The sequence below is a fragment of the Podarcis cretensis genome (assembly GCF_951804945.1).
Source record: "Podarcis cretensis genome assembly, chromosome: 8".
Lineage (NCBI taxonomy): Eukaryota > Metazoa > Chordata > Lepidosauria > Squamata > Lacertidae > Podarcis > Podarcis cretensis.
Window position 1 is genome coordinate 36,813,790 of NC_137177.1, and position 25,891 is coordinate 36,839,680.

General features: G+C 49.1%; 2 protein-coding genes and 1 long non-coding RNA gene across 3 annotated transcripts; 2 read left to right on the forward strand and 1 right to left on the reverse strand.

Moving 5' to 3' along the window:
* The first annotated feature begins 102 nt into the window (after nt 1-102).
* Nucleotides 103-5,978, forward strand: DNALI1 (dynein axonemal light intermediate chain 1). Its single transcript, XM_079988494.1, has 6 exons — nt 103-297; nt 421-557; nt 2,351-2,520; nt 3,207-3,385; nt 4,121-4,285; nt 5,627-5,978. The coding sequence occupies exons 1-6, from the start codon at nt 217-219 to the stop codon at nt 5,660-5,662; spliced, it is 768 nt and encodes a 255-aa protein (XP_079844620.1). The 5' UTR covers nt 103-216; the 3' UTR covers nt 5,663-5,978.
* Nucleotides 565-2,344, forward strand: LOC307222916. The gene is made up of 3 exons (XR_013841899.1): nt 565-875; nt 1,050-1,756; nt 2,129-2,344. It is a non-coding gene; the product is annotated as an uncharacterized lncRNA (long non-coding RNA).
* A 1,060-nt stretch (nt 5,979-7,038) lies between the features above and the next one.
* On the reverse strand, nt 7,039-23,935 carry GNL2 (G protein nucleolar 2). The gene is made up of 16 exons (XM_079988400.1): nt 23,578-23,935; nt 22,040-22,124; nt 18,515-18,609; nt 18,161-18,300; nt 15,810-15,994; nt 15,367-15,433; nt 14,330-14,488; nt 13,809-13,922; nt 12,179-12,307; nt 11,736-11,840; nt 11,104-11,262; nt 10,330-10,437; nt 8,999-9,432; nt 8,391-8,470; nt 7,615-7,715; nt 7,039-7,200 (listed from the first exon to the last, which is right to left on the reverse strand). Exons 1-16 carry the CDS (start codon nt 23,639-23,641, stop codon nt 7,054-7,056), a joined length of 2,172 nt encoding a protein of 723 aa, XP_079844526.1. The 5' UTR covers nt 23,642-23,935; the 3' UTR covers nt 7,039-7,053.
* Between the last annotated feature and the right edge of the window lie 1,956 nt (nt 23,936-25,891).

Below are 25,891 nucleotides of genomic sequence, written 5' to 3' on the forward strand. Positions count from 1 at the left end.
TCTCACGAACCCTTCCGGCTCCTGCGTTTCTCTAGGCTGCCGTGTTGCAGATGGGACGGCCGCGGTGCTTTTCTGCGCAGGCGCGGGCTGGAGCGTGTCATGTGACTGGGCTTCCTGTCCGAGCCCGGTCGCCGTCGCTATGCCAACCTTAGCACAACAGGTCCCGGGGCGAAAGCCGGGCCCGTCCGGAAGAGGAGAGGAGCCGCCGCCGCCATCATGATCCCGCCCGCGGACTCCCTGCTCCGCTATGAGACGCCGGTGCTGGTCAGCCGCAACACTGATAAGCGCTCGCCCAAGGTACGTCCCGGGGGGGATGGCGGCTGGGTCTGAGCTCCGTGCACGGAGCCCCTCCGCTCACCCCAGCCAGCCCCGCTCCACTTGCCTCTGTCTCCGTCTTCTCCTCCTCCTCCTTCTCCGCAGGCGCGTCCGCTGAAGGCGAGCCCGCAGGTGGGGCCTCCGCCGGGGCCCGTCCCGACGCCGAAGGGCAAGACCCCGCCGCCCACTGTAGACGCCACCAAGCAGCCCGAGGAGATCCTCAACGCCATCCTGCCCCCCAGGTGAGATGCAGGCTCTGTGAGTGGGTTGGGTCCGAAACCAAGTGGCTCCTGGGCAGGGGCCCCTCGAGTCGCCCTCCTCCTGCTGGGGCCGGAGGGGCAGCTGAGCTACCAGTCCTGGAGGGCTCCCCACCACAGTAGAGGCCAGCAAGGAAGCTCTATTCCTTATTGGGGGGCAGGTCCCCGTTCATTCCAGGCATGGCAAGCACCCACTGCCCAGCTACCTCGCTCTGCATGAGAAGAAGTCTACATCTTCTCTATAGTGGCAACAGCAAAAAAAAACTTCCTCTGCAGATGCATGCTGAACTGGCAGCTTTAAAGGTAAAGGTAAAGGTACCCCTGCCTGTACGGGCCAGTCTTGACAGATTCTGGGGTTGTGCGCCCATCTCACTTAAGAGGCCAGGGGGCAGCGCTGTCCGGAGACACTTCCGGGTCACGTGGCCAGCGTGACATCACTGCTCTGGCGAGCCAGAGCCGCACACGGAAACGCCGGAGGGTTATAAACATCCACACCCACCCAAATACAGCTATACCTCATGTTACATCCACTTTATGTTATGTTCTTTCAGGTTACGTCCCGCAGCGACCCGGAAGTACCGGAAAGGGTTACTTCCAGGTTTCGCCGCATGCGCAGAAGCACAAAATGACATCATGCTCAGAAGCAGCGGATCACAACACACCCATGTGCAAATGCGCCGCTGCGGGTTGCAATCTTTTCATGTTGCTAACGGGCCTCCAGAACGGATCCCGTTCGCAACCAGAGGTACCACTGTACTGAGCTGCGGCTCCATCCTGCAGTTACAGGTCTACTCACAGTGCACTCAAATCCAAGCAGCTCAAGGAGTGGAGGCTACAGTGTTCTTAATGCCCTTGGACATGGAGCCATCCATTCCTCAGTTTAATGTGGATTATGAACCCCTCCCCCGTGCCCCCTTTAATTCCCCGTCCTCCACGGGCATAGCCAGGATTTCTATTAGGGGGGAAGGCTTTGTGTTGGGGGGACCTCAGTTAAGTATTTTTATTGATTTATGGGGTCAGCTGCCCCCCACTTGGCTATGCCCATGTCCTCCTCTACATGTTTTCTTCCAACTACTGCTGTCACTCACTTTCTCTTCCCTAAATCTGGAGTTTCCCTATACAACTGATGTAGCTCTTGTATTCAGATTTTCAAAGCATGGGAATCTCTATTTAGGGAGGACTAGGTATGGGGCCCCCGGGACGCGGGTGGCGCTGTGGGTAAAACCTCAGCGCCTAGGACTTGCCGATCGTCAGGTCGGCGGTTCGAATCCCCGCGGCGGGGTGCGCTCCCGTTGCTTGGTCCCAGCACCTGCCAACCTAGCAGTTCGAAAGCACCCTCGGGTGCAAGTAGATAAATAGGGACCGCTTACTAGCGGGAAGGTAAACAGCGTTTCCGTGTGCTGCGCTGGCTCGCCAGATGCAGCTTGTCATGCTGGCCACGTGACCCAGAAGTGTCTCCGGACAGCGCTGGCCCCTGGCCTCTTAAGTGAGATGGGCGCACAACCCCAGAGTCTGTCAAGACTGGCCCGTACGGGCAGGGGTACCTTTACCTTTAGGTATGGGACAGCAGTAGTTTGAAGAGGACACTTTAGGTTGGGAATGATGGAGGCACGAGGAATTCACAATTCATGATAAACTGAGGTCTGAACAGGCTTTGGGTTGCTGTCTCCTTTCTAAGATTTAGAAGCCACTGGAAATGTCTCTTTCATTACCAAAACATAAAGTGAGCCTGCTTGGTCTCCTTGAATCCTAGCCTCTCTCTGCTTGCTTTGGTGTAGAGAATGGGTGGAAGAGAACCAGCTATGGATCCAGCAGGTGTCGAGCACCCCCAGCACACGCATGGATGTGGTGCATCTGCAGGAACAGCTGGACCTCAAACTCCAGCAGCGCCAGGCCCGTGAGACAGGCATCTGCCCTGTGAGGCGAGAGCTGTACTCCCAGTGCTTTGGTGAGTGAGTGAACAGAGCCAGCCCTCTCCACATGCACAGTCTCATCCAGAAAATGAGGGCATGAGTCCCAGGTCCTCGTTTCAATGATTTGTCACATCCTCACCCCCAGTTCTAGTCCTACACCTCTTCCAATTAAAATACAGTAGCACCTCGGGTTACATTACCCTCGGGTAACGTAAACTTCAGGTTGCAAAAGTGGCAAACCTGGAAGTGTTTTGCCGCACACTCATACGCAGAAGCGGTCTACCGCCACGCGCATGCATATAACAGTGATCCTCGAGTTGCGAAAACCTCGGGATCTGGCCGGACCTCTGGAACAGATCCTGTTCGCAACCGGAGGTATGACTGTAACACACTACAGTGTTATTTCCCATCCCACCCTCACCCCCAAAATACACCACTTTCTGCTTATCCATTTCTTTTTAACCAGCCTCCTAAATAACTGTAGTTCATCTTCCTAGGAAAAGCCTCCCTGATCAACTTTGTTGCTGCTACAAGTACAGCTTTGAAACCTAAGTTAGAGCCATTAACTTGCTCGCAAGCTGGAACACCAAACACTGAAGAATTCTTGTCCTTTAAGGCAGTCATGAGTCCCTAGCTTCCAACCTCTGGAGGTGGGTGGGAGAAAGAGCATCAGCCCAGACTTTTCCCATGAAAAGGCTCATTTGTAACTCTTCCCTTGCAGATGAGCTGATCCGAGAGGTGACCATCAACTGTGCAGAGCGGGGGCTGCTGCTGTTGCGAGTGCGAGACGAGATCCGGATGACAATTGCTGCTTACCAGACCCTGTATGAGAGCAGTGTTGCCTTTGGCATGAGGAAGGCACTGCAGGCTGAGCAGGGCAAGTCTGATATGGAAAGGAGAGTAAGTGTGGAGGCCAACATCTCCCACCGCTGCACGATCTTAGTTGGGGAAAGAAAGGCAGAGTTGGTTTGGGCCTCAAAGCTTCTTGGCAAGCATGAAGTCTACCACTTGCTTATAGTTGTGCAGATGTGTGTGTGCAGTGCATCTTATTGCAACTTTGCGAAGGAGAATCGTCAGCTCCAAGGCTGAGCTGCCTAGGGTGAGCAAGCTGTGGAAACCACCTGAATAGTAATTACTGTCACACATCCTGCCTGCTTCTATTAAAGGTAAAGGTACCCCTGCCCGTACGGACCAGTCGTGTCCGACTCTAGGGTTGTGCGCCCATCTCACTTAAGAGCCCGGGGGCCAGCGCTGTCCGAAGACACTTCCGGGTCACGTGGCCAGCGTGACGAAGCTGCTCTGGCAAGCCAGCACCAGCGCAGCACACGGAAACGCCGTTTACCTTCCCGCTATAAAGCGGTACCTATTTATCTACTTGCACTTAGGGGTGCTTTCGAACTGCTAGGTGGGCAGGAGATGGGAACGAAAGACAGGAGCTCACCCCGCCGCGGGGATTCAAACCGCCGACCATACGATCGGCAAGTCCTAGGCACTGAGGTTTTACCCACAGCGCCACCCGTGTCCCTGCCTGCTTCTATTAGGTGACAGTAAAGACACTTCCAGGAGGCCTGGAGAAGTAACACTGCACTTCTTGTGGCCACTCATTAACCTGGTGGGTCTGTTTTTTGCTCCAAGATTGCAGACTTAGAGGATGAGAAGCGGGACTTGGAGAGGCAAGTGAATGAGCAGAAGGCCAAGTGTGATGCCATTGAGAAACGGGAACTTGAAAGGCGGCAGGTGGAAGAGAAGAAGCACACAGAAGAAGTGCAGTTCCTGAAACGAACAAATCAGCAGCTCAAGGTTGGTTAGAGGGGACAGGGGCTGGATTGGTGCATAAAGAAAGCACTCTTTCTTAGACATCCAAATTCTGTTGGACTCCCAGCTCCAGTCGGCGATGATGGAAGTTATAGTCCAGCAAATTCTACGCTCCTAACAGGATTCTGCGTTTAGACTTTAGGAGCCTTCCCGCCCCATCACCTATTGGTTTCTGACTTTGGGAGGGTTGCTACATCTTTCCTGCTCATCTGTTATACACAGGACACACCCAGGTTGATTTGGTCAGGCCAGTTTCTAGCTCCCAATTTACATGGCCTCCCAGTAATGTATGTTTTGTTAGAAAATACCAGAGCCTGGCTTTATGTAGGCATGTCCCTAGTTCTTAACCTGGTCTGGAAGGCCAGAGTCCTTAATTCTAATCTGTTAGCCATATGCTAACCAGCAGTGGTATTCTTAATCAGAGGACTTAAGACTTGCTGAGAGGATCAGCTATGTAGAAAGTTCAACATGTTTCACTAGTAGTGAGGTGCATTATTCAGGGTCCCAGAAGTGCAACTGTACTCTTTAATCTTAGTCCGTCTGATCAAAACCAGATCATACAGAGCTGAGCACGTCAGTTGACAGGGTGGGATATTTTACCAAGTTTCAAAGGGCTACTTATGGGAAATCGAGGCCTGTTTGAATGCTTCACAATGGGTATTGTGTGCTTAGAAGTCTTGTTTCCTTCCACCTGTCCCTTAGGTAATTTAGGGGTGTTATGATTGGGGTGGAGGGACAGAAAACACTTTCCTCTTACCAAAGATTTGCCTCCTTGGTGGAGCCTGCTTCTGGCATGCAGGGAAGAAAAACCAGCAAGAAAATTGGGTGTGGCCCCCAGTAACCCTTCCTTGTTCAGTGGCAGCCAGTGGTGTTTTTTTTTTTCTAATTGGGCATCAAGTTGCCTCTAGTCACTGTAGTGAGCCTGAGTCCCAGAAATGATGTTCATAGCACAGCCCTCAGACAGCCAAGGGCTTCACGGCCAGTCATGAAAGCAGAGAATGCAAACCACTGTTACAGCAACTTTGATTCAATTTCCTCTTTAGTACTTTTACATTATGAAATGAGACTTTTGTAGCCAGGAAACAGTGCCAACTCTCCACTTTCTTCTCATAAAGCAACAGATTTCCTTGCCAAGAATGAAAGAAACTTAATTTATAAAACATGGGATGAGGAATGCAAGAACAAACAACACCCCCCTCTCCACTCCAACTTGTTTCAGCCCCCAGCACTGCAGCAGCCTCCAAGTGAAGCAGTGGATTGTTAGATGTGCACCTTCTGGCAAAAGTGAGAGACTAATTAATTAGTCTGTATTTTTCTGCTTTTCAGGCGCAGCTTGAAGGCATCATTGCACCAAAGAAGTAGCGGACCTTTCCAACAGCCCAGGGCTGGAGGGGGGAGTGCCTCCTGAGTGGCAAACAAAAGAATATCTTCCAAGAGTTCTTTAAAAAAGGTTCCAGAATTAATTTGCACCCCCTCTCTCATTTGGAGCAGCTCCCCTTCTCTGCTTCTAGTGATTTCTCAGCTGGCTTGGGATTTGCCTCACCAGTTTACCCTAACTAGATTTTTTTAAAGTATTTTTTTATGTAGTAGTACTTCAGTTTGTTATTACCAGGCAAGCCTCTGCCCCGCAGCAGGACAAAGGCTCTACAAAGTCACATTAAACTAAACAATTCTGAAACTTGGTCTGTTTGCTTAATTGGCATGAGTTTCCTTGATATTTAAATATCCAGTCAGCCTCTTTAAGAACATAAAGATAAAGGTACCCCTGACAGTTAAGTCCCATTCACAAACGACTCGGGGGTTGCAGTGCTTGTCTCGCTCTACAGGCCGAGGGAGCTGGCGTTTGTCCACTTCCACAGAGAGTTTTTCCAGGTCATGTGGCCAGCATGACTAATCCGCTTCTGGCGAAGTGCATTGAAATGCTGTTTACCTTCCCACCGGAGTGGTACCTATTTATCTACTTGCACTGCGTGCTTTCGAACTGCTAGGTTGGCAGGAGCAGGGACCGAGCAACGGGAGCTCACGCTGTTGCGGGGATTCAAACCGCCCACCTTCCAAGTGGCACAGTGGTTTAAACCACAGCGCCACCAGCCTGCTAAATCAGGCCAGCATCCTGTTCTCATAGTAGCCACCCAGATGCCCCAGTGGAAACCCAGCAAGCAGGATTCCAGCACAAGAGCCCTCTCCCCTCCTGTGGCTTCCTGCAACTGGCATTCAGAAGCATTGCTGCCTTGAACAGTGGAAACAGAGCATAGCCACCATGGCTAGTAGCCACCAATAGCCCTCTCCTCCTCCATGCATTTGTCCAATCCTCTTTTAAACCCATCCAAGCTGGTGGCTATCACTGCTTTGTGTTTGGGTGAGTTCCATAGTTTAACTAGAGAAATGAGCAGTTTTACTTGCCGCTGCTTCATTAATTTCCTAGCCAGAGGTTTAACAAGGGTCAAACTCTTCCCACTGAAGCAGAGCTAACTGATCCCATCTCCTTTTATGGCAGGTTTATTTATTTACATGCAGGTATGTGCTCTATCAATGATTTGTAGCTCCAATTACAGGAGCATCTGCAAGTTCAAGGTTCTATATAAAAAATTCTCTATCTGCCAAAAACATACAGGAAACATATCTCTTAACATTAGACAACCTATAATTTGAGAGCACAGGAATACTGCATAGACGCAACTTATGCGGGCTAAAGCTGAATCCCTATTTTCAGTCAGAAAACTGGACAGAAAGGCGTCTAGATCAGAAAACTATTACTTGTGTTTATTTCTCTTAGTTTTTGATTTCTGTCCTGCTGAGTTGGGTTTCTTCTTGTTCCTGTTTTTGTTTTTGACATTATGTGTGTCATAGTATCGGACGCCGACTTTCTTTGAGTGCTGCTGCCGCTCTGCTCTTCTCCTCTGTGAAAGAAACAAAGAAAGTTTGTGCTACCCTCTTTGGCAATTTTTTTTTTAATTGGACAATCTCACCCATCAGATGCAGTGGGGACACAGGAGAACCTCTTTGCACAATGCAGAGGTCTTCCTGTGACTGGAAGAGGGAACATGCCTTGACCCCTCCCCACTTTAGTCAGTCAAAGGAAAGCATCACCACTGCTGCCAAAGCCCATGTCATTTTGCCATGTGCAAATGAATGGGCAAATTCTTGCTAAAGAGAACTAGAAACTTGTTATTTAAAAGGAACAAAAGGTGGGCTTACACAGTGAATATTTCCCCTTCCACGTAACATGCTGTACATATTTTTGTGCATAAGCTGCAAAAGCCCCCCTTGCCCTGAAACTGGGGGAGCTGCAGAAAGATTCTGTTGGCACCTACCTCTTTGGAACTCTGTTTCTTGCAAACCTTCACCGGACAGGCACCCTGGTCCTCTTCACCATCCTCTTGCCGTCCTCTTTTCTCAGCTTTCCTCGGGCTCCCTAAAAGCAGAATTTCAAGAACTGTGTGAGGCAAAATGCTCCAGAAACTTGTGGTTCTGCTCAGGCCGATGGCTGGAGCTTTTCCAAACTGCCAAGCACTGCAGGGTGATGAGTGGCTAGGGGTTCCCAAAGACGTAAGGCCTTCCTGCAACTACTTAGGCTGATGACAGCCCAATCCATAGAATATAAGAGGTCCAGAGGGTGGCAACACAAGAATGGACCTTTTCTGCTGTGGCTTCCCATCTGAGGAATGCTCTTCCCAGGGAGACTCGCCTAGAGCCTTCATTATAGATCTTTAGTCACCTGGTGAAAACATTCCTCTTCTCCCAAGCCTTTGACTAAAGAAATAATTTATGGCCTTATTAAATGGGAGTGGGTGGGTATTATTTTGTTTGTTGTTGCCTTTATACTGTAAAGCACCCTGTGATCCTTGGAAGAAGGGCAGTATATGAATTTAATAAATAATAATATTATTAATAATTGACCCCTCCCTTGATGTAGAGCTTTCAGGTGTGTTTCCCAGTCACTCAGGAATGCATGGTGGAAGAAGGAGCACAGCCCAGGACAGCTGGGAGCAGGCCATCCCCTCCCACCATGGGATTACAGGCAGGACGGGCCTCTTGTGGGTGAGCTCTCAGATGGAGACCTCCCAGTGCTGTCATAGAGCCAACCTACCTGCAGCTTCATCACGTGCAACTGCACCAGAGTCCAACTGTGATTTTGCAAATACTTTTTCACTCAGTCCTTTGGGGATTCTGCAAGGCAAGGAGATGGGCATTTAGGCTCTTGCAAAAGCCTGCGCACAGCTGGCATTCTGACACAGACACACACAGACCTTGCCATCTAAGCAGGCATAGCATCTGCGACAGTCACAATTTAGCAATACCATCCACCTCTGCAGGAGTCACACACATCACATACTTGGGGAGAGAGATACACTGAAGGTTGTGGCACAAGAGCACACTAGCCTTGTTGCAAATGCAATTTTGTCCCCAGAAGAGTACTCGCTGATGGAGCAAGACCATCTCCCCAAATCAAGGTGGGGGGGGCAAGCAATGCCTGGGACAGCACAAGCCTTCCTCTGCAGTATGTGGCTGGGCCAAGTCATCTCTGCTCATGGCATGTTGTGGCCAGCTGGACTGCCTCAGCTGCCGCTGGGTAGGAAAGGCAACGTAATGGCTGGACAGAAGCTTAGCCTCCACTTTTTGGACTTTTACACCCACATAACTATCAAGCTCAACCAAGCTCCATCCCACTCCCAGGGACAGCGCGAAAGGCACTACCTTATTGCCGAGAACCTCTTGGCCTTGGCCTTGTCCAAGAATTTCTTGTACTTGGCAATCTTCTCATCCAGGGACTTCAGCACTGCCTTTGGGTCCTGCCTGGTACTTTCCTTGCCGGAGGGCCTGTTATCCGTCTTGCCAAGCTGGGAGTGCCCTTCCTCCTCATCTTTCTCCTCCTCCTCCTCCTCTGGATCACTGTCCGTCCCATCAACATCAAGCACATCCACGGGGATCAGGTCCTCCTTCAAGAACTGAGGGGCCACGTGGAGCTTCCCAAAGTTCTGCCGCACATGGGACAAGGGCCATTTGGTTTCCTGCGGGGGGCCCTCCTCACCCCTGGGCTCTGCTGCAGCTGTCTCCGTCGCAACAAGGCTCTCCCCAGGGCTCTCACTCAGACTGGCAGCTGCGGGCACTTCCAAAGCAGCATCTGTGGGCTGGAAGATGAAGGGAAAGAAGCATCTCTGGGAGCCACAATTGCCAACACCCACATCCACATGCTAATGTGTCAGTTCCACTCCAGAACATCTTACTTCCCACTGCTGGGTCTATAATTGCACCTCAGCAGGGTCCAGCTTCAAAAACTGGTCAGAATGCAGATTAGATATGCTCTTTGATTTTCCTTCCACATTAAACACATACCAAGTGCTCCTCCCCCTACGTCTGTAGGATTAAGGGCCAGGGATTCCAGATTAGAGAGTTTATCTTGACCCAAATCTCCTTTTAGAACCCATCCCTTTATATTTGCAAAAATCACCTGAACTTATTTTATTGGGGGGGGGGGAGGTCTCCTGATTTTCTCCATGGTTTTGGTTTGCAGCAAAGAACTACTAGTAAACAAAACCGCAATGACTTCTGTTAGAATTAAAGAAAGCATCACCGTCTTCTGTGATTTTAGAAGTGGAAGTTGTTTGATGTAGGACCCCAAAACACTGAAACAGTGGGACTAGCCTGGTCTTAAGTGCCGTCTCATTTTCATTTGTCCTGTCCTTTTTACCGTGAGGGCAGATAGGAACGTTTTGCCCCCGCCCCCCTTTTGAATAAAATCACTTGGCCAGTAAGATCATCCTGTTTTCTGTCATGGCTGATGGACAAGGGTGATTTATTAGTCCAAGAGTTGCTTGCCATCCAAATGAGGACCAGGCAAAATCAATTCTGCTCCACTTGCTTAGATATTGCTCACCAGTTTACACTACATGTTCAAAATCAATTAATTTTTTGGAGGATTTATATCCCATCTTTTCTGTTTTCCAAAGAATTCCAGCCGCGACTGCACTGGGACTGAGAAATCAGATGGCACCTTTGCTCACCCACCTTAAACATGCAGCTCTTACCTGGGGACCCTGCTCCATATTTGGGGGCTTCACGAAGAAAGGAATGCGGCCTCTCTGCCAGTCATTCAGCACCATTTTGCTCACTGTGCTCACATCAGGCTCTCCTCCCTGAAATGGCAGTTGAACAGTTCTTTCAGACCCACAAAGCATAGACATTTGTGAAAAAAGGGGCCTCTCTGCTCAAACTCTCTAAAAGGAAAGGTGGAGTCTCATTATTGAGATCGCAAGAGGCAGGTTCTGGCTACATCAAGAAGGTGGGGATACTTATAGGGGATAGATTGCAACCCCATTTTCTCTAGAACCCCACAAGCATACCTTTCCCCATGTAGCCATCACCTGTCACTTGGATGAATGGATTCCTGGAACGAGACAAGTCACCAAAGAGTGCCTGCTTGCTCTTCTCACTTTTCCTCTGATGAAACACTTTCCTATTATTGACATTGCTTCCCAAGTATACGCCTGGCCTATTAATCACAAGAACCTAGGAAGGTGCCTTATATTCATTCTATCTAGCTCAGTACACTCTCAAACGGCTCTCCAGAGTTTGAGAGAGGACATCTTTCCCACGCCTACTTGGGAGATTCCATTGGGGATTGAACCTGGGATCTTCTTCTTGCAAGAAAGACGCTTTGCCACTGAGCTACAGGGTTTCCCAAATCAAATTGCAGTTCAGCAGCTAGCTAGCCCAAGCAAGTGACTTCCTCCATGACAGCCTGGCCATATAACCCTCCACCCACAATCCCCAGGAAGAAAAGGCAGGCTCTCATCCTTCACCTTGAGCAGCTTCCCCATCTGAAAAGCCAGCTTCTCAAGGAAGTCCTCTGCATTCTCCCAGAAGTCCACTTTGTACGTCTTGCTGATGTATTCCGGCTTGGCCCTTTCTAGCACGGCAGCGATGTGGTCTTCCGGGCACTTGATTTTTTCCACTTGAACCTGGAGATAAGAAAAGCAGCTCATTACCACGACATTGGGGCATTTGGGGCACAGCTGCAGCAGTGAGAACGATGGAGGGTGGCTCCAACAATCAAAGGCAGGGGTTCTGATGGGCCTGTCTGTCCCCTCCGCCAGATGTCGAAGAGCCAGGAAGCCTCTGCAAAGACAATTCAAGCATCCTAATCCTCAGCACCTTTTTGATAGTGAAATATGGTAGACAACAAATATGGAGAGTCAAGAGTACTGTAGTGGTTAGTGTTGCACTAGGACCTTGGGTGACCTTGATGGCCAGTCACTGCCTCTCACAGGGTTGTTGTAGAAATAAAATGAGGCGGGTGAAAGCCATATATATGCCACCTTTAGCTCTTTAGAGAAAAGGTGAGATATAAATTCAGAGAAATAAATAATAGACCAGGGCTGGGCTAGGAGAGAAGCACCTGCTCCTTTCAGCGCTTGTCCCTTCCACTACTCACCACTCCCTTCAGCACAATGTCCGTCTCTGTGTCCCCGGAGGGGTACACCACACCTGGGCAGTCAATGAGGAAGATGCGGCGCATCAAGGTGATGTACTGCCACACCTGTGGGAGGAAAGAATGGCATCAACTTGGCCCTCCTTACTCACCTGAAAATGAATGTGGTAGCAGCTACTTTAAACTGGGGCTGCTCAGCAGAGATTAATTAATGCACTCTCCCTCTCCCTCCCACCTCAGTACTGCTGGGGGAAGGAGAATCAAACACCTTCAGGGGTTGCTTCCTGGAAATTAAGAGGCAGCATTTCCTCCTCGATGACAGTAGGGATTGATTGGAGGAGGAGGAGGAGAGCTACCTTTAGCAACTCGCCCTTGCCTTTGCCTACTGGAGATTAAACATGAGCCCCCACCCCCACTTTTTGGGGATGATGATGAAGGCCACTTGCCTTTGTCTCACCAGCAATGGGTGCCACATTGCAGACCTTCTTGGAACGGAGTGTGTTGATCACAGAGCTCTTTCCCACATTGGGGTAGCCAATGAAGCCCACACTGATCTGCTTCTTGTCCACATGCAGCTGTTGGGAGAGAAGGACATGTGTGTGGGCATAGCATCCATTGAGTGTCCTCAAACAGGAAACGTCCAACCTGGAGAGGGCCACTGCTTTTCTGAACCAGCTGCTGGGGACAGCTGCTGCATGATCAAGCCAGTGGCCCATCTAGTCCAGCATCCTGTTCTAAACCAGGTGCCCCCAAGGGAAATCTGCTCTTCCCTCCTGTGGTTTCTAGCAACCAGTATTCAGAAGCATTGCTGCCTCTAATTGTAGGAGCAGAGCCTATCCACTGAGGCCAAACAGCTGCCACCTCCTTTGCTGCCGCCGCCGCCGCTCTCTTCCAGCAGAGAAGCAGCGCATCAGGTTCTTTGGGGCATCACTGCTTGTCTAATCACTGAAAGAAGGGGCGGCTGTCAGTATGGAACTAGCACAGAATCACAGAACTATAGAGTTGGAAGGCACCCCAAGAGTCATCTAGTTCAATCCCTGCAATGCAGGAACCAGAGCTAACGAATCCAACCTCTGTTCAAAAACCTCCTAGGAAAAGGAGTCCACCACTTTCGGTTCCACTGTCAAGCAGCTCTTACCACCTGAAAGTTCTTCCTCATGTTTCACAGGACCCTCCTTCCTTGTTCGTTTGAATTCACTGATTCAGGTCTACCCTCTGGAGCAGCAGAAAATAAGCTTGCTCCAGTGCAAGTGTGCAGGAACAGAGGCTTCTGGGCTTTTGGGCCGAGGGAAAGAGGTTCTCAATGACAATGGGCACACACAAACACCTACAGTCACCTGCTAGCCTAGCAGTTCAAGTAATCTACTTGCCCTACCAGCAGCAGCCACCATACCTATGCAATGCAGTCCCCAACAATTGAAGATGGTACCTCCTGGCATCTCTCATATGAAACTTGATGGCTTCCTCCTGGGGAGATGGAGGACGCTCCCAGGAAATCAGACTTCCTAGCACAGCAGGAACCAAGTCCCCCACCACCACCACCACCACCACAAACCCCACGGGGATTTCTGAAACTGTATCTCCTGCCGAGGACTGCATCTCAGCAACCCCTTCCCCCCCCAAAAAAAATGCAAGGCTCTTCACCAACAATGCACCAGTGGCGTGCAGTGAAATTTTTCATAGGGGAACAGTTAGGAACAGAGGTGCCAGCTTGCAAGGGAGATGGGGGCAGCGGCAATGTCATGCATGTGACGTGACGTCCTGATGTCGTGCATGTGAGCATTGTGCCTCCCTCCCTAAGCTAGTCAGAAAATTCCCAGGCTTTGCAAAAGAGGTACCAGGGCTCTGACAGGATCCTGGAGCCCTCCAGCCTCCTTTCAAAAACCAGATGGGCTTTGGGAAGATGGCAGAACGGATCTTGGACTCATCCGAGCCTCCTCGCACCTCCTTCCCTAAGCCAGGCAGAAGCTTTCCGGGCTTTGGGAAAGAGGCACCAGGGGAAAATTTAGGGGACTAGCCTAGTCTTAGTGACCGCACACCACTGCAATGCACCTTTGAAACAAAGATGTGCCTTACCTTTCCAAACTGTCTCAAGAGTTGAATGAAGGCCCCTTTTCCGAAGGGGTTTGTGAGGCTGGCGTGAAAGGCCAAAGTTGGGTACTCCTGGGAGAGAATAGCCACCCAGCGTTTCTAGGAGAAGGGAAGAGTTTGCCATTTAGCATCCCACCTCACGAAGCACAGCTGCTCATAGAATCACAGAAGTGTAGAGTTGGAAGGGACCCAAAGAGTCAACTAGTCCAACAGCCCTGCTACGCAGGGATCATAGCGAAAGACTCCCAGACATGAAAAGCCTGCTCTGCAGGTCTAGCACTTTGGAAAAGTCCAAATCCCACTTCCAAAATTGGTTTCCTTGCCAAGGAGCCCCCACCCAGGGGAGCTGTGGCCTAACCCTTCGCTCCGCTCCAAGGAACTCTTTCAGACCTAGCAGCTTCCAGGGGTTGACAAGGCCATTTTCAGGGGAATTTGGCAGGAAGCCATCAAAGGGCAGCCTTCTTTCCTGGCTCTGCCAGCAAGCACCCCTCCTTCACGAGACTCACCGTGGCCCATGTGGGCACAAGGTCACACTTGTTCAAGACAAAAATTAGGTGCTTCCAGGGCTTCTCCTTCTTGAGGTAAGTCTCTACATGTGGGGAGCGGGTTCCCAAGGGGTCTCTGGCATCCAGCACTTGCACTACGACATCTGATGAATCAATGACCTGGAAGGGCACAGAGAGGGCAAGGGACACACATTAGACTAGAAGGAAACTTTCCACAGAATCTCAGTGACTAGGGCTAGGCAATATCTGTTTTTCAACATCATGATATATCACCAGCTAAACATCATGATATCTCGACCTATCACAATATACACCTGCAGCGGTGGAGGGCCTTGCTGGGCCTCCCTTCAGCAGCAGAGGTTCCGCCATACCTCCATGCAGTGGCGGAGGGTGGGCTGTGGTTCCCTGTGACAGCAGAGGGCCTTAAAATGTAAGGAAGTGGTAGATTTAATAAAAATATTAAATGAACTTCCATATAATATATTCAATCTATTTTCAACTTATTTAAGAGTAGTCTAAGTGGTTTACTAGCTAAGTTACATCTGCTTCCCCAGTCAAAGGTCTAAGTGGAATCTATGCATGCATAAACCCTAGAGTTCAACTAAGGCCTGTTAAATGCAGTAGGGCTTGATTGTGAGTAGACATGCATTTGCTTGCACCGCTTATTGAAAAACACCCTCCTCCATCATTCTCACATAGTACCCAACCTCCCATTTCAGCATAAGGCAGCCAGCTAAATATTCTGCCTTTCATTCCCGCTCCCACAGGGCTCCCCCAAAAGCCCCCATCCCACCAATCTCTCCCGTTTTGTTATCAGAGGGAGGGAGAGAGGGCAAGCAAGCAAAGATAGTCTACTTTAAATATATATAAATATATATATATATATATATATATATATATATATAACACCATCATCTTTAATATGGAAGGCCCTTCCCAGAAGCAAATGGATGGAGAGCAACTGAAGGGACCTATTGGGTCACGTTCCGGCCGAGAGATGGGAACTGCCCTCCTTCCCACAGTTCCACAGAGCCTACCTTGTACAGTTCTCCCCAGATGCGCTTGGACTGCCCCTTCTTGTAGATTTCCTCTCGCGCCTCCTCCCTGCAAAGAAGCAGTTGAAGGTGTCATAACAAGCCTGTGAGGTAAGTTAGACTGAGAGGGTGTGACTGGCCTAAGGACACCCAGTGAGATGAATGGGGATCTGAACCCTGGTCTCTCAGGTCTTAGTCTGATGCTGTAACCACTAAACCACACAGGCTCTCAGCTAGTGAATTAGCTAGCCCGTTCTGAGGGAGTGATCCAGCCCAGTCCATGAGACAGGGAAAAAAAAACAGCTAGCCCTGCATTTGACAGGGTAAAAAGCTCCATTTCCTGTCTTGATAACTCAGCCAACAGGGCCCTTGAGGGGAGGGGGGGAAAGAATGAAAAAGAGAAGGGAGAGGGACCCCGTTCCCTAGGAAGATGCTCCAGGGCTCACCTCACTCCAGTATCTTCTGTCACCCGATCCCTGTCCTTTTCTTGGTCATAGCTGCTGGCTCCAGCTGTGGCATTTTCCACCAGGGACTGCACATCACTTGCCGAGAGGTTGGGCCGCTTCCTTTGTGCTTTGGGGCCAAATGTAGTTTCAAACGTTTCTGTGTCGAGAATGTGGACTTTGGAATTCTGAAAGGCAAGGGGGGGGGGAGGGAGAAGTCACACCTCATTTGCCCTTGCTCAGAACAAGACGCCCAAGTTAAGCTGATTTGGACAACATACTGCCCCTGTTCTGTTGTTGTTGGGGGGGGGGTCTGAGAGCAGCAGCCCAGCAGACCTGAGCCACAGCCCTGGGGCTTGCCAGAAAGACCTGCTCCATTTCTCTTATTATTAAGATTACCATTCGCTCAGTCCAACGCAATTAAAGCTACAAGGGTACAAATCCCACTGCTCCCTCTGCTCGGTTCCGTCAAAGAGGGCTCCAGATCCAGCCAGGGCCCAGATTTGTCAGGGAGAATCTGCCTCCCATTTTGCTTTGTTCTTTCAAAGTCCAGCTGCAAGGGCCAGCCCTTTTCTTGGAAGCGAGTCTCCTACAGAGAGCAAGGCTTGCTCATTTAAGTGATGTGCACTCAAGTTACAGAGAACTCTTTTCTTAATTTAGGATGTTTTCCTTTTATTGGAGACACATGGAAACTCGTGAGAAAACAAAATTGTCCTGCGAGAGCTCAGTATGCGTAGAAGAAAGAGCCCGGCTCATGGGCCAGAGCAGAGGGAATGTTGGGCTTGAGATGAAAGGCACAGGCTGTGGGGCGGACCTAAGAAGCCAGAGGACAGAGCCAAGCGGCCTCCTCTTCAGTGCCAGGCCTGGGCAATGGCCCGGAGTTGGGAATTGGCACATCTGGCTACCAGAGAAACACCACAGACCGCATACATGTTCCACATGAACACACCTGGCATGCAACAGAGGGCAGCAATGGCCTCCAACTTGGAGAGCTTTAAAAGAAGATTAGACAAATGCATGGAGGAGAGGGCAACTGGTGGCTACTAGCTATGATGGCTTTGCTCTGCCTCCACGGTTCAAGGCAGCAATGCTTCTAAATGCCAGTTGCATTTAAAGCCCTATGCAGCCTAGGAGGACCCACGTACCTACGGGACCGCCTCTCTTGGTATGCCTCGCGGAGGACCTTAAGGTCCACAAATGACAACATTTTGGAGGTCCCAGGTCGCAAGGTGGTTAGATTGGTCGCAACTAGGGCCAGGGTCTTTTCAGTACTGGACCCAGCTTGGTGGAACGCTCTGTCACAAGAGACTAGGGCCCTGCGGGACTTGACATCTTTCCACAGGGCCTGCAAGACAGAGCTGTTCTGCCTGGCCTTTGGTTTGGCCTCAGTCTGACCCTTATCTTTCCCTCCCCTTATGGTTTTGATCTATGGGCTACTTTTAAAATGAGGCTGCATTTTAAATTGCATTTTAACCTGTATTTTAAATTGGCCTTTCCCCCCCATTATGATTTTACTGTAATTTTATTGGTGTTAGTCGCCCTGAGCCCAGCTCTGGCTGGGGAGAGCAGGGTATAAATATTTATTATTATTATTATTATTATTATTATTATTATTATTATTATTATTGCACAGGAGGGGAGAGGGTTCCTGCAGCTTTCCTCTTTGGGCAACTGGAAGGCCAGTATAAGAACATGGTGCTGGAATAGCACCCGCCCCCCAAGTTTACTGAGCCCTTGCATGTTGGGCACATCCTGGCAAAGAGCGAGCAGCCATGCTACAGCTCAGTTTACATCTATAAGTTGCAAATGTAATCATATTCTGCAGGGCCCTCCTCCAGCCAATCAGGCTTGGAACCAAAGGAAGGCTCCTACTCCCTCGGAAGCAGCCCACAGGCACTGGGGAGTTTTGCGGGAAGGGAGAAAAGTCTAGAGGGGGGTTTACAGAGACAAGCAATTCAGCAGGTGTGAATCACAAAATGACACACCATTTACATGAATGGACTAAGATGAGGAGGGAAACGGACACTCAGGCAACAAAGCCTAACAAAGGCTGCTGCCCCCCTTCTCTCTCGGCATGTTGGCATCTGTGCACTGGTGGGCTAGAGAATAACCTTTACGTGGAGTTATTTTCCAAAGTCAATTTGCACACTTTCACTAGGCCTTTAATTGCATCTACTGCAATTGCACCTACTGGAATATGCTTTTCTCTGCGAATGCATGGGAAATGCAACCCAGAAGTCTTCCCCAGAGTCCAGCATGCATACAACCACACCCAAGAAAAGAACAAAATTGGGTCCCTGGATGCTGTGGGGAGAGAAGAGTCCCCACCACAAGGTGGTAAGAGGAGGACTTACATGAGGCTTAATTCGGTCATGGAGGAGAGAGAGTGGCAGTTTGGTTTGCTTCATGACAACTCTGTAGGGGTCCTTCATCACTGTCTCCATCTCCTCTTGGAACTTCTGGAGGGACGACTGCTTGATCACCCTTGTGTTTCCTGCATTGAGAGAACCATAAATGGGGGCACCCCAGGCCCAATGTGGTGCCTCCTACACCTTGGGCTTGATGAAATAAGCAGTTCTTTAGGAGCAGGTGCAAGGTGGCCTTTATTCAAACCCAGCTCTTTGACAAGGGTCCCTGCATGTCTGCCTTTCACCCAAGGAAGAAAGCCTAAGAAAAACTGTCACAGCACAGCCAAAAAACAGTCTCACCAAACCATTTGATGTTGGGCTCCACTCTTGCCACCGTGCCGGGTGCCACTGTGGACTGGAACTGCAGTGGCCGGATGACTTTCCCACGATTGTTCCTGCAGACAAAGAACAGCCATTGGAGAGCTGGCTTGTGCTTGATCCTGTCTGAGGGAAGCTAGTCCCTTTCAGCTTCCGTTTCTCCAACTCTGAATTGGAAACAGCAGTGGCAGTCCTCAGGGAGCCAAAGGCTCAGGAGCGGAGGACACACTTTGCATGAAAAAGGTCCCAGATTCCTTCCCTGCAAGAACTCCGATCAGCTGGTGCCAATTAGTGTGGACAATAAAGAGCTAGATGGACCACTCAGCCGACTCGCAGATTCCAATGTATTAAGAGGGCGAACACAGCTAAGATTGTAAAACGTGTTTGGAATTGGAGGACTGCAGAAAATGTACTTGACAGAAACAAAACCGTACCTATAAGGGCTCCCAGGGTCCCTCCATCCCGCCCCTGCTCCTTGGCTTGAAGGAAAGGGCAAACGCTCAAGCGAAACACAAGACGGAGCAGAAGGGAGCTGATTGTACGGCTCTAGGTGAACAACTGGAAGCAATAAGGGCTCCTTGGCTGCATGTCAGGCGGGAGGGCAGGAGGGTTACCGAGGTGGGGGCAAGAATGCCTGTTACCCAAGGCTGACACTTTTCCACAGGCCGCGCCAAGCAATGGAGCAGAGCCTCTGAAAAACACATCACTAAGAGGTTCCACATTTTGCCCTTGGCCCCCTTTCACAGGCAGAGATGTTTGGGGAGACACAGCAAGGCTGCTTCCATTTAGCACCTGCTCAGGGGTACAGAGCACATGCCGGCCGCACAACGGGGCATGAAATCGACTTGTTTACAGACAGTACAGAAGCAGGTGCCAAGTTTGAGGAAAACAGGAGGCAGCAGTGACTTCAGCCTCGCAGCTGAGGAAGGGCAGCTTCACCCAGATCTAGGTTTCTGGCAAAGCGGCTGTGACTCTCCTTGACAACACTGGCGTGATGCTTGTCTGCCAATCCCATATTTCATGGCAACAGGTGAGGGAGCAGAGGGGATGGCAAGAGGGTCTTGAGCCCTGTTTTTTAAGAACCTGTATCTGAATCAGCTTACAGAGAAAGGACTTTTGAAAACACTGGCTCCCTGGGCTCAGTGATGGCGGAAAGACCTGCATGTCATGTGGCCTCTTCTGAAGTGCTGAGTCAGCACGAAACCCTTTCCTGCCAAGTGCTGAGGTATTTGGATGGGCAACAATAGGTTAGTTGCTCTCAAGCTCAGCTCAGAAGCAGAAAAGCATGGGAACATGATATTGAGGGAAGAGCAAGTGAGACTGGCATTGAGTAAAGGTGGGTTAGCAAAAGTTGTGTCTCAACTAAGTGGGGTGGGGGAAGTGCCCTTTTAGCAGTGAATACCTGACCAAAGAAAAACACACGCCACAGTAACTAGCTTGAAGGAGAGAGAACCACAACCACTTCTGTTTACTAATATCTTGCTGCGACATGAAAAGGATGCTAATAAAAGCAAAGTCTGGGAATAACTATTAATGCTAATGGACCACTTTTCATTTTCACTTTAAGAAGAGAAGAAACAGATTGGGGGTCTCCAGCTATTCAGCAAGTTAAACAAAAAGTAGATTTATTACTTACAGAATTTAAATAAGAAAAACTAACAGACCAACAGTTGGGCAGAAAACTTCTTTTCATGGAATCATATAACCATAGAGTTGGAAAGTAAAAAAAAAGTCATCTAGTCCAACCTCCTGTAACAACAGCTCCCTGTGATGCACTGATGGGTGTTGTAAACTTACAGGCAGAGTCCATATGCTGAATATTTTCCTTGTTAAAAGTTTGAACAAATCTATAATCTTTTATCCTGAGTATGTATGTGCTCTTGCTTAAGAGGGCACAAGGATCTACCTAGAGCAGCAGCCTTTTAAAACACAAACACACAAAAAACAGGAATCCCAGCGGGAATAAGGCAGTCCACCCACAAATTGTGCTTTAGCTTATTGGATTTCTTATCAAAAAGTCAGCTGCCAGAAGTCTGCAGGAATTCAGACTGCAAGATGTGCAATTTGATGTGCACATGCAGCTGCTTGCTTTTATTTATTTGCATAACCAGCACTGCTTCTTCCAGGAGGCTTTCATAGGGGGCAAAACTGAAAAAATCACAGGGCTGCAACCCAGAAGAGAAGTGGAGGAATGGCAGGCTTTTTGCTTCCACAGATGGCAGTAAGGGAAACTTGTTTTGGAGTGGCCACTATTGTTCTCTCAAAATCAGGGAAGGACTTGGTTGTAAATATTTAACTTTTTTTGTTTCATCATTTGCTTTGTGCATTTATACTTTGTAACCTGCAAGACCTAATGAACAGCCTCACACGGTATGAGCAAACCATACATGGTATGACAAGATATTGCAATATTCTTATATTACAAAAAGCAACCCCATGGAAGAGACAATTTGGATCCTGCTCATGCTGCCAAAGGCAGGAAGCAACCTAACTCTCTGCCTCATGTCACAGCCCTGATCAAAATTCTATCCCAAACCAGAGCTTCTATTAACTATGGAGAAAAAGACTTAAGGCCTTCAGCTCTTAAGACTGTACTTTTTCCCTTATGCATGTTATAGCAGCTGGCAAGAGAAGATGATTTGGATCTAGGCCGCTGTACAGGGGCAAAGGATTAGAACTTCCTTCTTCCTGCACAGACCCAATCCAAACTGTTCCCTCCTGTGGCTGCCAACAAGTTTTTTTCCTTTCCTTCCCAGAAACCTCCATGGAATTTGCTTTGAAGATGTGACAGAAAACTCTAAAAACTCATTTTTTTCAATCAGGCTTTTGGTAAGAGGGGAGAGCTGAGCAAATACTTCATTAGCTACTAGTGCTGCTCTGCTGCAATCTTATCACTGCATTGATATTTGTTCTACTTTATGTTGTTAAAATAGCACTGCTTTATAGCTTGTTGATATGTGGCTGAGGTATAAATAAATAAATTATTATTATTGTTATTATTATTATTAAAAAAAACCTGCTCTGAGATCAATGGAACTGATGAAGTGTAGGATGTAAACTGAACCAACTAATAAATGACTCCCTTTCCTTTTACTGCCTAAAATGAATTTCTGCATCAAGCTTCCTCATGAAATATGATTGTGAAATATTTGCTGGTCTCAGGAAAAGTCCTCTTTAAATGCCATTTTACACAAGAACATATTCGAAGAGCCTGTTGGATCAGGCAAATGGCATCCTGTCCAGCACACTAGTTTCACAGTGGCCAAACAGATGCCACAAATGGGAAACCCATGAGCAGGACCAGAGCACAAGAGCATTCTCCCCTCCTGTGGTCTCCAGCAACTAGTATTCAGAAATATTGCTGCCTCTAGCTGTGGAAGCAGAGCAGAGCCATTATGGTCCTCTCCATGAATTTGTCATTTCAGGAACCGCAACGCCCTGACTAGGAAACCCTCCAGACAGTACTGTGTTTATTGCAGTTCATGGCATACACACACCCAGGCTCACCTGCGTTCCTTCTGCCTGTACATGTTGAGGCGCCGGATGGTTGCCCGGTCCCGCATGTTGTGGCCTCCAGCGCCATTTGGCCGATCTAACATGATGGGGATGAGGGAAAGAGAAAATGAAAGACATGGTGACTAAACCATGACCAAAAATTAAAAGAACCATCAGTCAGTTCTAGTGTAAGTGAGGAATTGTACAAATGAAGGAACCTCTGTCAGCTTGTGTGGACGCAAGTAACCAAAGATGAAGAAAAGGAACTGTTAAAAGAAAAACATTTTTCCCCTGTGACATCTATGCTACCATCTTCTGTCACCATGGACCTAAGCGGCTCCACAGAGTTTTTCAGTGTACTACTTCATCCACCTGGTGCCTTCCAGAAGTTTAAGGCTATAACTCCCACCCACCTCAGCTAACTGAGGCGGATGGGAGTTGTAGCCCCAACCTCTTGAGGGTACCAGGTTGGTTAAGGCCATACTATAAAAACTGGTAGTGCAATGCTCAGACACAGCCTGAACAGCTGTGTCAAGATCCATAAGAATAGCTTGCTGAATCAGGCCAAAAGGGTTCCAGCGAGACCAGGATCCTGTTCTTCTCACAGCAGCCAACCATACAGGTGCCTATGCAAAACCCAAAAGGAAGATTCAAGCACAAGAGCACCTCCCTTACTGTGGAATACTAGCAACTGGCATTCAGAAGCATTGCTACCGCCAACTGTGGAGGCACATCATAGCCATATTGGCTAGTAGTCATTGGTAGCCCACTTCTTCGTGAATTTGTCTAATCCTTTTTGAAAGCCATCCACGTTGGAGGCCATCACTGCCTCCTGTGATTGCGAGTTCCAGGGTTTAACTCCGTGCTTTAATAAATACTTCATTCTATGTGTCCCGAGTTATCCAACATTCAGCTTCTTTGGATGTCCATGAGCACTAGGTGTTATCAGACAGGAAGAAAACCTTTTCTCTATCCACCTTCTCCAGGCCATGTATACTATTGTTAACTTCTATCATGTCACCTCTTACTCACCTTTCCTAAAGTCCCAAATGCTGCAACCTTTCCTCTTGGGGAACTGCTTCATCCTCCTGATCATTTTGGTTGCCCTTTCTTTGAACCTTTTCCAGTTCTACAATATCCTTTCGGAGGTGAAGCAACCAGAACTGCTCACAGTATTCAATGTGAAGTAGCACCATAGTTTTGCATAATGGCATTATGAGATTGGCGGCGTCATTTCCAATTCCTTTTCTAACGACCCCTAGCATGGAATTTACCTTTTTCGACATCCTCATCGTGCTAGCCACTAGGACCCTGAGGCTCCTGCCTGGTCACTTCCCGCCAGTTCAGGAGAAATTAATGCCTCTCTCTTTTTTTTGTCCCCATATGCATCATGACGCATTCTTCCAAGTGCGGCCTCACCTGCAGCTCTGCTGCGGACCAGCGCCGAGGCCCAGCCCCCCGTGGGGAGAGCGCAGGATCCAGCCCGGAGGGGCTACCCCCGCCTGGCGACCTTCCCTCCTTTCCCTTGCCCGCCCACCCCACTCACTCACCGGGGTTGGTGCTGGCCCGCGAGGGGTTGATGCTGGCGCGGCCTTTGAATCCCGGCTTCACCATCGCGGCGTTTGCAGTTCCTGCTGCGGCTCAGGCCACGTTCCGACGGCCGGAAGAGACTCCGCAGCAACTTCCGGGAAAGGCGGTGACGCACTTCCGCCGCCGGTGACTCGAGCGCAAGCTCAATTTGTCAGTTCGCTGCCCTTCGCCAGCACCGCTCCGAAGCTGGCCGTGACGTCACGGCGAAAGGTTTGGTACGATTCCGCTCACCACACACAAACTCCCGCTCCTGGAAGTGACAGGCGGGAAGCGCTTGTTGGATGACGTCGGTAAAGCATGAAGGCGGCGTGGCTCGCCTCTGTCCACTCAGGAGTAAGTCCCCCCTGGTCCGTCCGTCCAATGGGCTTCCTCCTTGCCTAGCACGTGGGTAGCGCTTGAGGAAGGAGCGGGAGGGGATATGTGATTGGACTCCAATTCCCATAAGCCCCTGCAAGTACCATGGGCAAGTGTCGCGGCGGGATGGGGATGAGAACGTTTATGGGCAGAAGAGCCAGGGGATACAGGACTAGAAGGAGAAGGAGGAGATCTGGGTTCAAATCCTGTCTCTGCCCTGAAGCTCCCAAGGCAGCTTCGCTCCGCTTTCCATCATTCTAAGCCGAAGGCAGGGAAACAAACGTGATGCAAGCCGTAGTTCCTCTGTGCCCCCTTAAGACCCCCGTGGACAGTCAGCTCAACGTATTTTAGAATACAAAATAAAAAAATTCCTTCCAGTAGCACCTTAAAGACCAACTAAGTTAGTTCTTGGTATGAGCTTTCGTGTGCAGTCTGCATGCACACAAAAGCTCATACCAAGAACTAACTTAGTTGGTCTTTAAGGTGCTACTGGAAGGAATTTTTAAATTTTGTTTTGCACTCTCCCCACCCTCTTTGATGCCAGGTACAGGGTCATGGCTAATGCCAAACATTTTCACATTAGAGGAGAGAAGTGGTGCTCATGGTATTTGCTAAAAACATAGCACTCCTCAGACTTTGATCTCCAGGTGATGATGGAACTGCAACTCCCACCATCATTGACCAGTGGCCAAGTGCAGTAGGTTAGATTCCAGCCATGCAAGTTTCTACACACACACACTTTTCCATCCAAGCAAGCATTATCCTAGTTCAGGACTCCGTTGAATGCCTGGTAGAGTGGAAGGCAGAGAGACCAACAGGAGGTGGAGCCAAAGTTGTGGGAGGCAGAGACTTTTTAATTCTACTTTTATCCCCTTCCTCCTCCTCCTATAGAGCCAGTGTGGTGTAGTGGTTAAGAGCGGTAGTCACGTAATCTGGGGAACCGAGTTCGCGTCTCCGCTCCTCCACATGCAGCTGCTGGGTGACCTTGGGCCAGTCACACTCCTTTGAAGTCTCTCAGCCCCACTCACCTCACAGAGTGTTTGTTGTGGGGGAGGAAGGGAAAGGAGAATGTTAGCCGCTTTGAGACTCCTTAGGGTAGTGATAAAGCGGGATATCAAATCCAAACTCTTCTTCTTCTTCTCCTCTTCCTTACTCAGTTCTACAATAGCAACACTGAGACGAAGGGCAGTGGCATACGCTGGACTGGATGCAAGAAAGACAAACAGATGTGGGGTCTGGCTTGCTCTAATAAATCAGTGTGATGTAGTGGTTAGAGTATCAGACTAGGATCTGGTCAACTAGGGTTCAAATCCCTACGTGACCATGAAACTCACTGGGTGACTTTGGGTCAGTCATTGCCTCCCAGCCTAACCTACCTCCCAGGGTTGTTGGGATTAAATGAGAAGGGGGAGAACCATGTACGCCACCATGAGCTCCTTAGAGAAACATGTGGGATGAAAATTTAACAAATCAGTTATGGTTCAATGCGCCCAGGACTTCAGCTATAATATCCAAATGGATGTGTAGGAAAGACTCTGGAAGGTAGACATAAAATTCACTGCATGTTATAATCTGAAAGAAAATCTGATGAAAATGTTTTACAGATGGTAGCTGACCCCAGCCAAATTAGCCAAAATGTATTATTAAAAAAAAAAAATTGAGCGTTTGCTGGTGGTGGTACAATGCTACATATGTGGTGGAACTGTGTGAAAGTTAGAGAATTCTGGGACATTATATATAATGAACTTTAAAAAAATATTTAAATTTTCATTCCAAAAAACCAGAAACCTTCCTGTTGGGAATCATGTGCAATGAAATCCCGAAAAACTCTAAAAGAATTTTCATGTACGCAACAACGGTGGCTAGAATTTTTATAGCAAATAATTGGAAAGCAGAGGTGATATCCACCAAATTAGACTG

Coding starts and splice junctions, on each gene's coding strand:
- GNL2 (XM_079988400.1), bottom strand. CDS start 23,641: ATGGTGAAGCCGGGATTCAAAGGCCGCGCCAGCATCAACCCCTCGCGG. Junction 15,434..15,809: donor ACAGAAGATACTGGAGTGAG/GTGAGCCCTGGA, acceptor GCTTCTTTGCAG/GGAGGAGGCGCGAGAGGAAA. Junction 7,201..7,614: donor AGAAACAGAGTTCCAAAGAG/GTAGGTGCCAAC, acceptor TTTCTTTCACAG/AGGAGAAGAGCAGAGCGGCA.
- DNALI1 (XM_079988494.1), top strand. CDS start 217: ATGATCCCGCCCGCGGACTCCCTGCTCCGCTATGAGACGCCGGTGCTG. Junction 3,386..4,120: donor AGTCTGATATGGAAAGGAGA/GTAAGTGTGGAG, acceptor TTTTGCTCCAAG/ATTGCAGACTTAGAGGATGA. Junction 4,286..5,626: donor GAACAAATCAGCAGCTCAAG/GTTGGTTAGAGG, acceptor TCTGCTTTTCAG/GCGCAGCTTGAAGGCATCAT.